The sequence below is a fragment of the Lissotriton vulgaris genome, unplaced genomic scaffold (genome assembly GCF_964263255.1).
Source record: "Lissotriton vulgaris unplaced genomic scaffold, aLisVul1.2 SCAFFOLD_815, whole genome shotgun sequence".
Classification (NCBI taxonomy): domain Eukaryota; kingdom Metazoa; phylum Chordata; class Amphibia; order Caudata; family Salamandridae; genus Lissotriton; species Lissotriton vulgaris.
Genome location: NW_028243422.1, coordinates 320,595 through 334,442, shown reverse-complemented (window position 1 = coordinate 334,442; position 13,848 = coordinate 320,595). Strand labels below are relative to the sequence as shown.

Here is a 13,848-nt window from a genome sequence, read left to right as displayed (position 1 = left end):
GCGATGACAGAAACTGATGGAAGTCGGCCAATCTCAATTTTCTCCAAGGCCGCTTAAAGATCGGTGGAGTGGAGTTCTTAAAAGGAGGGATGTTGCATATTAGCTGAACTTCTATTAGGTGGTGATCTGTCCAGGCCATGGGTCTGGGTGGAAGAGTGGTAACATTGTGAAGATTCGTCAGAAAGGGATCGAGGATATGCCCGCCCACATGAGTCTGATGATTAATAAGCTGATACAGCTGTAGGGCCTCAAGGTCTGCAAGGAAACTACTAGGGGTAGTGGAGAGTGGAGTATCTAAGTGAAGGTTGAGATCACCTATGATGCTAAAGTTAGCTGATCTAAGGGCCAGCGAGGAGACAACCTCGGGAAGGGCGAGCCGGAAGGCGGCGTCCGGGCCAGGGATCTGTAGATGAGTAATCCAGAGATGGTAAGGTGGGGATTTATAGAAATTGCGAAATGGGCACTTTCACAACCAGCTATGGGAATGGTCTTCCATGAGCATGGGTAGCATGATCTAGTTACAGCCGCAATTCCGCCACCTCGTGAGTTGCGGTTCAAAGTATACATGACATTTTCATCAGGAAGCGCAAGGTTAATAGCTGCTGTGGCATCGTCGTGAAGCCATGTTTCTGTTAAAAAGAACATGTCAGGCTGTTCGTCTGTAAGTATGGTAAAGACATCTAAGTGGTGGCAGACCAAGGATCTAACATTAAAATGTAGTATTTTAAGTGTAATCTGTTGGCTGGTAACAGTAGGGGGATCACACTTAGGGTTGATTGTATAGGCTGTAGGTCCGCAATGGGTAGGGGCAGCGGAAGTTCAAAAGAGCACGTAGGGCATTGGACAGGCCCACAGAGAGGGTCAAGAGCTCCATGAGCACAAGAGCTTACCTTGGGACGGAGACCAGTGAGGAAATCACTGGATAGCATAGTAGGGAATGTCCAGGGAGCCCTGCCCTAGCCCTGCCTTAGCGCTGACGAGCGCAGACGGGCAGGACTCTGGCTTGACTCCGGCGCGACTATGGCGCGCCCGCTGTACGCGTCCGCTGCGCGGAGCAATGGTCGTTTATTTTTATAGTCATGCCTCTCGCCACCAGGGAGGCTAACCCTATCAAAGATGGCCGCCGCCGTCTCTTCGACCGTGCCCCCGATGAGTCAGCCCTGAATCGGCTGGTCACCCAGGGGAGGACTAAGAGGAGCGAAAATGCAGCGCTCAGTCCAGTGAGTTTTGTCAAGATTTAAAATTAGGCTAAAAGCGGTAGTGCCTCCACCCCGAGTCGGTGGAGACAAGCAGCGCGATAATTCCGCGCGTGCAGGCGGGGGGGGGGGTAGGACACAATGCACTTGCAATGAAGTGATTCGTGAGCTTGGTCGCACTGCGTTTACACCGGATACTACTCCGGTGCTCGCATATTCTCAGCTTCACCCATCTCGTGGTCATACCAATGTACTTCAAACCGCAGGTACAGATGATTAAGTACACCACGTTGCTGGTATTGCAGTTGGTATGGCCACATTGTTCCCACTGCTTGCCTGGTTCTAAGTTTAGGAACTTTGTATGGTTGGTAAGGTGGCAGATGCTACAGTCTCCACATGGAAAATGACCCTTCACCGCCGGGAGGCCCCAGATTGATAATACAGTGGGTTCTTGATTGATCTGGTTTTTTGGCTGGGCGTGTATGGACTAGAAAATCCTTCAAGCTGCTCGCTCCCTTGTAAGAAAAAAGAGGTTTTTCCCACTTTAGTTTGCTGCTCGTCACAATTTTCCAATTTTTTGGGATGCTCCGGCTTATCATGTTAGACATCGTGTTATATGTTGTTACACATGTTAGAGGAATTTCTTGAAGTGCATTTCTGGGATAAGTCTCCAACAGGGCATCTCTGTTCTGATTGAGGGCTCTCTTCCGGCTCTTGTTGAGTATTCTCTTAGAGTAGTCACGTGCCTACAATTTTTCTGTTAACTCATCTGCTTGTTTTTTGAAATCTGATAGATCACTACAATTTCGTCTTATACGAAGATATTGTCATAGGGGAGATTCTCCCGTAAGGGACGGGGATGGAAACTACTGAACAACAGAAGATTGTTTTTTGTTGTTGGTTTATAGTATGTCTTCGTATGGAGCAGGTGTTCTTTTTTATTGATGGTGATATCAAGAAAGGTAATACTTTCTTTGGCGTACTCATATGTGAATCTCAAATGAGGATCGCAGGTGTTAACCCAGGCAAAAAAAGGGAATAAGGACGCTTCATCTCCCTTCCATAGCAGCAGGACATCGTCAATGTAACGGTGCCATAAAACCATGTTGGTGTTGAAAGGGTTTGTGGGGGCCAGGATGTATTTCTTTTCAAAACTGTACACGTACAGTCCTGCCACCGAGGGGCAAAAGTGCTGCCCATGGAAGTCCCTGTTGTTTGGAGATAAATCTGATTCTCATACTCAAAATAATTCCTCTTGAGGGCTAGGGTGGCACAGTCTACTACAAAGCCCTTAGGTACTGAGAAATTCCAATTGGTTTGTTCTAGAGCCTCTGCAACTACTTTGATGGTATCATCCTGCGGTATGCAGGTATAGAGGCTCCCGATATCCAGGGTCACTAAAAAGGTAGGTTCCTCTGGTAACTCGATGGTTTTGAGCATGGCCAGCAAGCTTTTAGTGTCTTTGATATAGGTCTCAGTAGATTGCATGATGGGTTTTAGGAAAAAGTCGCAATACTGCGATAGGGGTTCCAATAATGAACCAATCCCAGAAACTATTGGGCGTCCAGGAGGGGGTGAGATGTTCTTATGGGTTTTAGGCAAAGTGTAAAAGTATGGTATCCTGCCAGTTGAGGATGTTAGGTAGTCGGCTTCTTGTTTTGACAGCCATCCATCAGACTCAGCTGTGGAGACCAAATCCAAAATCTCGTCCCGGAGACTCTCAGTGGGATCTGCCTTCAGGGCGGTATAATTGTTGGTATTGCTAGAAGACTGCCCTGCAGGAGGAAGTACAAGGAAGGGGTACTAGAAGAGGGCCCTCAAGGAGGAGGTACGAGCGGAAGGGGTACTAGAAGAGGGCCCTCAAGGAGGAGGTACAAGGAAGGGGTACTAGAAGAGGGCCCTCAAGGAGGAGGTACAAGGAAGGGGTACTAGAAGAGGGCCCTCAAGGAGGAGGTACAAGAAGAACGAGTACTATAAGAGTGCCCTGCAGGAGGAGGTACAAGGAAGGGGTACTAGAAGAGTGTCCTGCAGGAGGAGGTACAAGAAGAACGAGTACTAGAAGAGTGCCCTGCAGGAGGAGGTACAAGGAAGGGGTACTAGAAGAGGGCCCTCAAGGAGGAGGTACAAGGAAGGGGTACTAGAAGAGTGCCCTGCAGGAGGAGGTACAAGGAAGGGGTACTAGAAGAGTGCCCTCCAGGAGGAGGTACACTGCAGGAGGAGGTACAAGAAGAAGGGGTACCTGAAGAGTGCCCTCCAGGAGGAGGTACAAGAAGAAGGGGTACTAGAAGAGTGCCCTCCAGGAGGAGGTACAAGAAGAAGGTGTACTAGAAGAGTGTCCTGCAGGAGGACGTACAAGAAGAACGAGTACCAGAAGAGTGCCCTGGGGGAGGAGGTACAAGAAGAAGGGGCACCTGAAGAGTGCCCTGGGGGAGGAGGTACAAGAAGATGGGGGTACTAAAAGAGTGCCCTCCAGGAGGAGGTACAAGAAGAACGAGTACCAGAAGAGTGCCCTCCAGGAGGAGGTACAAGAAGAAGGGGCACCTGAAGAGTGCCCTGGGGGAGGAGGTACAAGAAGATGGGGTACTAAAAGAGTGCCCTGCAGGATGAGGTACAAGGAAGGGGTACCAGAAGAGTGCCCTCCAGGAGGAGGTACACTGCAGGAGGAGGTACAAGAAGAAGGGGTACCTGAAGAGTGCCCTGGGGGGAGGAGGTACAGGCAGAAGGAGTACTAGAGGAGTCTGTGTGAGTGGCAGCCATCTAGGAAATGAGATCACTGCTGCCCAGGAAGGACAAAGAAATGTGACCGCCTCTTGGCAGTTATGGACTTTTAAAGGATCTGCTTGTGTGAAGCGCCCGCCAATTACTGGATTAATTCATCCCAGCATTGGGTGAGCTGTTGGATTGAAGGGGCTGAGATGAAAGACCCTCTATAAAAATTTAAGGAAGAACCAGACAAGAGTTAAGGATTTGGACTATTGGACTCTTTATGACAAGTTGTCTATCACTTGCATGCGGCGTGGCTATATTACAAATTCAACTCAGTATAAGGAGTTAAACATACTGTTTCGAGGGTGACGCCAGGATCACAGCTGGTGAATGGAGGCTCTCTGTCACCCTCCAAGGAGGCTCTCGGTCACCCTCAGAGGGATGCTCTATATTACCCTCAGAGGTATACTCCCTGTTGCCCTCAGAGGGATGCTCTCCGTCACCCTCAGAGGGTTGCTCTCTGTCACCCTCCGGGGGAGGCTCTCTGTCGCCCTCCGGGGGAGGCGCTCTGTCACCCTCCGGGGGATGCTCTCTGTCACCCTCCGGGGGAGGCTCTCTGTCACCCTCAGAGGAATGCTCTCCGTCACCCTCAGAGGAATGCTCTCAGTCACCCTAAGAGGGATGTTCTCCATCACCCTCTGAGGGTTGCTCTCCATCACCCTCTGAGGGATGCTCTCAGTCACCCACAGAGGGTTGCTCTCCGTCACCCACAGAGGGTTGCTCGCCGTCACCCTCTGAGGGATGCTCGCCATCATCCACAGAGGGAGGCTCTCCATCACCCGCAGAAGGAGGGTCTCCGTCACCCGCAGAGGGTTGTTCTCCGTCCCCCTCCGAGGGAGGCTCGAAGGTTCACCGTCACCCTCCGAGGGAGGCTTTCCGTCACCCTCCGAGGGATGCTCGCCGTCACCCTCTGAGGGATGCTCGCCGTCACCCTCTGAGGGATGCTCGCCGTCACCCTCTGAGGGATGCTCGCCGTCAACCTCTGAGGGATGCTCGCCGTCACCCGCCGAGGGTTGCTCGCCGTCACCCGCCAAGGGTTGCTTGCCGTCACCCTCCGAGGGAGGCTCTCTGTCACCCTCCGAGGGAGGCTCTCTGTCACCCTCCGAGGGAGGTTCTCTGTCACCCTTCGAGGGAGGCTCTCTGTCACCCTCCGAGGGAGGCTCTCTGTCACCCTCCGAGGGAGGATCTCTGTCACCCTGCGAGGGAGGCTCTCTGTCACCCTCCGAGGGATGCTCCCTGTCGCCCTCCGAGGGATGCTCGCCGTCACCCTCCGAGGGAGGCTCTCAGTCACCCTCCGAGGGAGGCTCTCCGTCACCCTCCGAGGGAGGCTCTCTGTCACCCTCCGAGGGAGACTTTTAAAGGATCTGCTTGTGTGAAGCGCCCGCCAATTACTGGATTAATTCATCCCAGCATTGGGTGAGCTGTTGGATTGAAGGGGCTGAGATGAAAGACCCTCTATAAAAATTTAAGGAAGAACCAGACAAGAGTTAAGGATTTGGACTATTGGACTCTTTATGACAAGTTGTCTATCACTTGCATGCGGCGTGGCTATATTACAAATTCATCTCAGTATAAGGAGTTAAACATACTGTTTCGAGGGTGACGCCAGGATCACAGCTGGTGAATGGAGGCTCTCTGTCACCCTCCAAGGAGGCTCTCGGTCACCCTCAGAGGGATGCTCTATATTACCCTCAGAGGTATACTCCCTGTTGCCCTCAGAGGGATGCTCTCTGTCACACTAAGAGGGATGCTCTCTGTCTCCCTCAGAGGGACGCTCTCTGTCACCCTGGGAGGGATGCTCTCAGCATCCCTGAGAGAGATGCTCTCTGTCACACTTGGAGGGATGCTCTCTGTCACCCTGAGAGAGATGCTCTCTGTCACACTTGGAGGGATGCTCTCTGTCACACTTGGAGGGATGCTCTCTGTCACCCTTGGAGGGGTGCTCCCGGTCACCCTCACAGGGATGCTCTCTGTCACACTAAGAGTAATTCTCCCTGTCGCTCTTGGAGGGATGCTCTCTGTCACCCTTGGAGGGATTCTCTCTGTCACCCTTGGAGGGATGCTCTCTGTCACCCTTGGAGGGATGCTCTCTGTCACCCTTGGAGGGATGCTCCCTGTCGCTCTCAGAGGGATGCTTTCTGTCACACTAAGAGGGTTGCTCTCTGTCACCCTCGGAGGCATGCTCTCTGTCACCCTCTGATGGATGCTTGCTGAGACCGTCAGAGGGTTGCTCACGGAGACCCTCAGAGGGTTGCTCTCCGTCACCCTCAGAGGGAGGCTCTCCATCACCCTCAGAGGGAGGCTCTCCGTCACCCTCAGAGGGATGGTCTCCGTCACCCTCAGAGGGATGGTCTCTGTCACCATTGGGGGAATGCTCTCTGTCACCCTCTGAGGGATGCTTTCTGTCACCCTCTGAGGGATGCTCTCTGTTAGCCTCTGAGGGATGCTCTCTGTTACCCTCTGAGGGATGCTCTCTGTCACCCTCCGAGGGATGCTCTCTGAGACCCTCAGAGGGATGGTCTCTGAGACCCTCAGAGGGATGCTCTCCGTCACCCTCTGAGGGATGCTCTCCATCACCCTCAGAGGGTTGCTCTCCGTCACCCTCAGAGGGTTGCTCTCCGTCACCCTCAGAGGGTTGCTCTCTGTCACCCTCCGGGGGAGGCTCTCTGTCGCCCTCCGGGGGAGGCGCTCTGTCACCCTCCGGGGGAGGCTCTCTGTCACCCTCCGGGGGAGGCTCTCTGTCACCCTCAGAGGAATGCTCTCCGTCACCCTCAGAGGAATGCTCTCAGTCACCCTAAGAGGGATGTTCTCCATCACCCTCTGAGGGTTGCTCTCCATCACCCTCTGAGGGATGCTCTCAGTCACCCACAGAGGGTTGCTCTCCGTCACCCACAGAGGGTTGCTCGCCGTCACCCTCTGAGGGATGCTCGCCATCATCCACAGAGGGAGGCTCTCCATCACCCGCAGAAGGAGGGTCTCCGTCACCCGCAGAGGGTTGTTCTTCGTCCCCCTCCGAGGGAGGCTCGAAGGTTCACCGTCACCCTCCGAGGGAGGCTTTCCGTCACCCTCCGAGGGATGCTCGCCGTCACCCTCTGAGGGATGCTCGCCGTCACCCTCTGAGGGATGCTCGCCGTCAACCTCTGAGGGATGCTCGCCGTCACCCGCCGAGGGTTGCTCGCCGTCACCCGCCGAGGGTTGCTCGCCGTCACCCGCCAAGGGTTGCTTGCCGTCACCCTCCGAGGGAGGCTCTCTGTCACCCTCCGAGGGAGGCTCTCTGTCACCCTCCGAGGGAGGCTCTCTGTCACCCTCCGAGGGAGGTTCTCTGTCACCCTCCGAGGGAGGCTCTCTGTCACCCTCCGAGGGAGGCTCTCTGTCACCCTCCGAGGGAGGCTCTCTGTCACCCTCCGAGGGAGGCTCTCTGTCACCCTGCGAGGGAGGCTCTCTGTCACCCTCCGAGGGATGCTCCCTGTCGCCCTCCGAGGGATGCTCGCCGTCACCCTCCGAGGGAGGCTCTCCGTCACCCTCCGAGGGAGGCTCGGAGGTTCACCGTCACCCTGCGAGGGAGGCTCTCCGTCACCCTCCGAGGGAGGCTCTCCGTCACCCTCCGAGGGAGGCTCGCCGTCACCCTCTGAGGGATGCTCTCTGTCACCCTGCGAGGGAGGCTCTCTGTCACCCTTCGAGGGATGCTCCCTGTCGCCCTCCGAGGGTTGTTTTGGATGTTCTCTGTCACCATCATCTAGTGCCCTTTAAATGGAGCTACTTCTCAGGAAGCTTCTTGGCTTTAAACTAATCAACTTATTTGAGCAGAGCATCACTGTTAAACATCCGTATGACCACAATAAGGATGTTTACACCTCTAATCCCACCCTAAGCCATATTGTTGAGGAATTTGGTTGCAGTTTACAGTTTTAAAGTAATCCAGTTGTAAATCAAATTTCTATTGCTGCAGGGCAGCAATTTGCCGACATTCATTTTGCAGACTGTAATATAATCAGGGGTTACCCTTAATATAAAATTGTTACTATTCTTCAAACTAAAGAGTTCTCTGTGGCAATCTCTATCTTTATCTGGGATGACAAAAAACCCTGTGAGCTTTCCATTACCGATTTCAAATTCCTGGTTAAATAGCTGACAAGAGGTTTGGTGCCCGTGAACCTAAGTGGCCACCTGCATCAGGAGACAAGTAAACACATTAGAACAGAAATATTTTCAAACTTCTTAGAAAAGGAGGAATTTGGTTTCTTTCCAATTCTCTCAGGTGTTGTCACTCATTAAGCTTTCCATTTCTATCTAACTTTTAACACATTTTGCTCCTTGGTCTTCATATATTATTTACGGTCACTGGAATTGCTTGGTGTGTTGCATTCTCCCTAATAGATAAAATACATAAATATTTTGTATATAAATGGGGTATTAACTTGTATATCACACTGTAAACGGTTCCTGTACATTTCACAGTTTGTATATGGAGTTGAGCTCACAGCATCAAGTGGGACAATGTAAATTATTCTTGTCTGTATATCATGTGCGGCTCTCGGAGTGCGTGGGGTCGCTGTGCATTGACCCAGCCAGGAGATCATACGTGTTCCACTCATACATTTAATAATGCACACAAAATACAATTATTTCACTTCCTTCTGTTTTATTTCCCAAACAGTATCTCACCTTCAGGAGTTCCCACGACGGCGCCTCAGACTTCTTTTCTATCTCCGTTATCAGGGCCTTGAGAGAGGTGATTTGATTGGACAGTTTGGTGATATTTGCATTTTCTATCGTGGTCATTTTCTTCTCCATCTCCTCTAGTCTTCTGTGCAGTGTTTGCTCATTTTCTTTCAGAAGCTGCTGCAGCTTTTTAAACTCAGATTCAATTCTATTCTTCTCAGTTCTTAGCTTGTTCTGTCAGAAGCAAAGAAAAGCTGGTTAGATATTAAAAAGCTTTCTACAAGCCGTCCTTAGAGTCGGAGGCCAGGAGGAGGGTGGAAAGGTTGATAGATCCTTAAAAAAAAATCAGACCACTAATATGCTTTTCCTAATTTCTGAACTGCAATCTCTTACTACCTTCCCTTCTACCGTCTTCCATCCTTCTCACACTCCTGCCCTCCCCTTCCCTCAGACATCTAATGAACTGTAGAGAGGTCAGAATTTGTGAAGTTGTAGAGAAGCTCGATCCATGGAGAGGGTGCAAGGAAGGAAACCCACCGCAGACAGAGACAGTCAAAGACCGAGAGACGGGCTGAGGAGGGACACAGGCTGAAGTCACATGATGATGTAAAAGAAGGGGGCCAGGAAGATACAGCCCTTGGGAGGGAAGACACAAGATTTGGGGAGTGCAGGCTGCCCCTGTCCTGCCAGCGCAATGGATGTGTTTGCCCAGGAGACACTGAGGAGTGTCCTACAATGGCGCTCATTCAAAGTGATGGGTAATCACTGGTGTCGGAATGTCACGTTAAAAATCATAAACAAAGTATGGGCATTCTGTCACAAAATGCAGAATTACCAGATAAATCAATGTTTCTGAAGGTAATTCAGCGAATTCTGTAAAAGATGAGTGAGGAGATTGGATAAACATCCTTTCCTATCCTAAGATAAGTGGCTGTGAGTTATCATGTGAGGTATGTCACACTGTGGCTTAGAGCAGGAGCCTGTGTGTTATCAGGTGAGGTATGTCACACCGTGGTTTAGAGCAGGAGCTGGCGTGTTATCAGGTGAGGTATGTCACACTGTGGCTTAGAGCAGGGGCGCGTGTGTTATCAGGTGAGGTACGAAATGAACAATTGATGGACAAAATGCAGAACAATGTCACACATTCACCCCAGTACAGAGATCTGGGCCTAAATCTATAGTTTTTTTTGCTCACCATGCCATTCCAGTTTTGATTCAGCCATATGCAAATCAGTCTTGACCCTGTCCCTTATGGGAACAGTCCAGCCCGTACTGCCAGTCCAGGTCCTCCCTGGACTGGAAACAAGCATCCTAGGACCGGTTTTGGGCTTTCAGCCCTCATCAGCCAGGACCTGCTTTAGCAGTTCGGGCTGGACTGTTCCCATAACAAACAGGGTCAAGATTGATTTGCATATGGCTGGGTCCAAACTGGGATGGTGTGGTGAGCGAAAGAATGACGGATTAAACCCAGATCCTTCTGATTGGGGGTGAATGTTTGCATTGTCCAGCATTCCGTCCATCAACTGTTTCTTTTGCGTAGGTCGCCCTAAGTGGGAAGGGTATGCCCAGACATGGGTCCCGTGCTCACTACACCACTGGATTCAAGCTAGCCTGGCAGATGAAGGGTGATGCCCTGAAATTGGTGCCAGGATGTTTGTTTCCGGTCCAGGGATGACCTGGCTTAGCAGTTCGGGCTGGACTGTTCCCATAAGGGACAGGGTCAAGACTGATTTGCATATGGCTGAATCCAAACTGGGGTGGTGTGGTGAGTGAAAGAATGATGGATTAAACCCAGACCCTTGTGACTAGGGGTGAATGTTTGCATTGTCCAGCATTCTGCCCATCAATTGTTTCTGTTTTTATCAGGTGAGGTACATCACACTGAGGCTTAGAGCAGGGGCCTGTGAGTTATCAGGTGCGGTATGTCACACTGTGGCTTAAAGCAGGAGCCTGTCTGTTATCAGGTGAGGTACGACACACTGTAGCTTAGAGCAGGAGCCTGTGTGTTATCAGGTGAGGTATGTCACACTGTGGCTTAGAGCAGGAGCCTGTGTGTTATCAGGTGAGGTATGTCACGTTGTGGCTTAGAGCAGGAGCATGTGTGTTATCAGTGAGGTATGTCACACTGTACCTTAGAGCAGGAGCATCTGTGTTATTAGGTGAGTTATATCACACTGTACCTTAGAGCAGGAGCATGTGTGTTATCAGGTGAGGTATGTCACACTGTACCTTAGAGGCCTGTGCGTTATCAGGTGAGGTATGTCACACTGTGGCTTAGAGCAGGAGCCTGTGTGTTATCAGGTGAGGTATGTCACACTGTTCCCTATAGCAGAATCCTGTGTGTTATCAGGTGAGGTATGTCACACTGTGACTTAGAGCAGGAGCCCGTGTGTTAGCAGGTGAGGTATGTCACACTGTAGCTTAGAGCAGGAGCCTGTCTGTTATAAGGTGAGGTATGTCACACTGTGGCTTAGAGCAGGAGCCTGTGTGTTATCAGGTGAGGTATGTCACGTTGTGGCTTAGAGCAGGAGCCTGTGTGTTAGCAGGTGCGGTATGTCACACTGTGGCTTAGAGCAGGAGCCTGTCTGTTATCAGGTGAGGTATGTCACACTGTGGCTTAGAGCAGGAGCCTGTCTGTTATCAGGTGAGGTATGTCACACTGTGGCTTAGAGCAGGAGCCTGTGTGTTATCAGGTGAGGTATGTCACGTTGTGGCTTAGAGCAGGAGCCTGTGTGTTAGCAGGTGCGGTATGTCACACTGTGGCTTAGAGCAGGAGCCTGTCTGTTATCAGGTGAGGTATGTCACACTGTGGCTTAGAGCAGGAGCCTGTGTGTTATCAGATGAGGTATGTCAGGTTGTGGCTTAGAGCAGGAGCCTGTGTGTTATCAGTGAGGTATGTCACACTGTGGCTTAGAGCAGGAGCCTGTGTGTTATCATGTGAGGTATGTCACACTGTAGCTTAGAGCAGGAGCCTGTGTGTTATCAGGTGAGGTATGTCACACTGTAGCTTAGAGCAGGAGCCTGTGTGTTATCAGTGAGGTATGTCACGCTGTACCTTATAGCAGGAGCCTGTGTGTTATCAGGTGAGGTATGTCACACTGTGGCTTAGAGCAGGAGCCTGTGTGTTATCAGGTGAGGTATGTCACACTGTGGCTTAGAGCAAGAGCCTGCGTGTTATCAGGTGAGGTATGTCACACTGTGGCTTAGAGCAGGAGCCTGTGTGTTATCAGGTGAGGTATGTCACACTGCTTTGTACCTTAGAGCAGGAGCCTGTGTGTTATCAGGTGAGGTATGTCACACTGTGGCTTAGAGCAGGAGCCTGTGTGTTATCAGGTGAGGTATGTCACACTGTAGCTTAGAGCAGGAGCCTGTGTGTTATCAGATGAGGTATGTCACACTGTAGCTTAGATCAGGAGCCTGTGTGTTATCAGATGAGGTATGTCACACTGTTGCTTAGATCAGGAGCCTGTGTGTTATCAGATGAGGTATGTCACACTGTAGCTTAGAGCAGGAGCCTGTGTGTTATCAGATGAGGTATGTCACACTGTGGCTTAGAGCCGGAGACTGTGAATTATCAGGGGAGGTATGTCACACTGTGGCTTAGAGCCGGAGCCTGTGAATTATCAGATGAGGTATGTCACACTGTAGCTTAGATCAGGAGCCTGTGTGTTATCAGATGAGGTATGTCACACTGTAGCTTAGATCAGGAGCCTGTGTGTTATCAGATGATGTATGTCACACTGTAGCTTAGAACAAGAGCCTGTGTGTTATCAGATGAGGTATGTCACACTGTAGCTTAGAGCAGGAGCCTGTGGGTTATCAGATGAGGTATGTCACACTGTAGCTTAGAGCAGGAGCCTGTGTGTTATCAGATGAGGTATGTCACACTGTGGCTTAGAGCCGGAGACTGTGAATTATCAGGGGAGGTATGTCACACTGTGGCTTAGAGCCGGAGCCTGTGAATTATCAGATGAGGTATGTCACACTGTGGCTTAGAGCAGGAGCCTGTGTGTTATCAGGTGAGTTATGTCACACTGTGGCTTAGAGCCGGAGCCTCTGTGTTATCAGGTGAGGTATGTCACACTGTCGCTTAGAGCAGGAGCCTGTCTGTGCGTTATCAGGTGAGGTATGTCACACTGTGGCTTAGGAGCCTGTGTGTTACCAGGTGAGGTATGTCACGCTGTGGCTTAGATCAGGAGCCTGTGTGTTATCAGATGATGTATGTCACACTGTAGCTTAGATCAGGAGCCTGTGTGTTATCAGATGAGGTATGTCACACTGTAGCTTAGAGCAGGAGCCTGTGTGTTATCAGATGAGGTATGTCACACTGTAGCTTAGAGCAGGAGCCTGTGTGTTATCAGATGAGGTATGTCACACTGTGGCTTAGAGCTGGAGACTGTGAATTATCAGGGGAGGTATGTCACACTGTGGCTTAGAGCCGGAGCCTGTGAATTATCAGATGAGGTATGTCACACTGTGGCTTAGAGCAGGAGCCTGTGTGTTATCAGGTGAGTTATGTCACACTGTGGCTTAGAGCCGGAGCCTGTGTGTTATCAGGTGAGGTATGTCACACTGTCGCTTAGAGCAGGAGCCTGTCTGTGCGTTATCAGGTGAGGCTCTTCTCGTCCCAGTGAATAGGAGGGTTTCAGCAGTGGAGAGAGGTGTGTTTCTCTTGCGTCACCAAAAATGACTGGTGTCAGACATTTTGTGGAGTTGGGTATGTCTCCACTGCTGGTAGGGGTTTGTGCTACGGTACGTGTCACTAGTATACAGGTAGAAGGTTTGGCTCCTGTGATGTGACACCAGTCCGGGTAGTGTATGCTCTTGTATTGTGTCACTGGTCCTGGCAGAAGGTTGCACTTCTTAGCTCTCTCCTTGGTAGAGGGTTGTGTCCTTGTATCACCAGTGCTAATAAGGAATGTGTTCCTGAGTTCTGCGAAACTGCAATGTTATTGCTCCCTGAAGCCCAGAACAGTACCTGTTCGGTGACCTGCAAAGGCCAAGCATGCCCTCATAACAGAGATGACACTACTTCCCATGTCCTGAGTTAACAACCTAAAGTGGTGGTGGCAGCGTATTACATTTATTGGCTCATTAGTTATGACCAGACCTCTTTCCTGTGTCCGGTGAGAGTGCAGTCTACTGAACTGCTTTGGTGTGAGCCCCAGACCGTGGCACTAACCTTCCGTGTGCATGTCCAGTGCATGCAAGTGCGGTGGATGTG

The 13,848-nt window shown here is 51.0% G+C and overlaps 1 protein-coding gene across 1 annotated transcript in view; it reads right to left on the bottom strand.

The window, feature by feature from the left end:
• Positions 1-13,848, bottom strand: part of LOC147668406 (E3 ubiquitin-protein ligase TRIM39-like) — a 152,654-nt gene that overhangs the window by 66,198 nt on the left and 72,608 nt on the right. Inside the window, exon 3 of the mRNA XM_086948574.1 lies at positions 8,628-8,858. Within this exon, the coding sequence (XP_086804700.1) occupies positions 8,628-8,858 (231 nt within the window). The remainder of the gene's footprint in view (positions 1-8,627; positions 8,859-13,848) is intronic.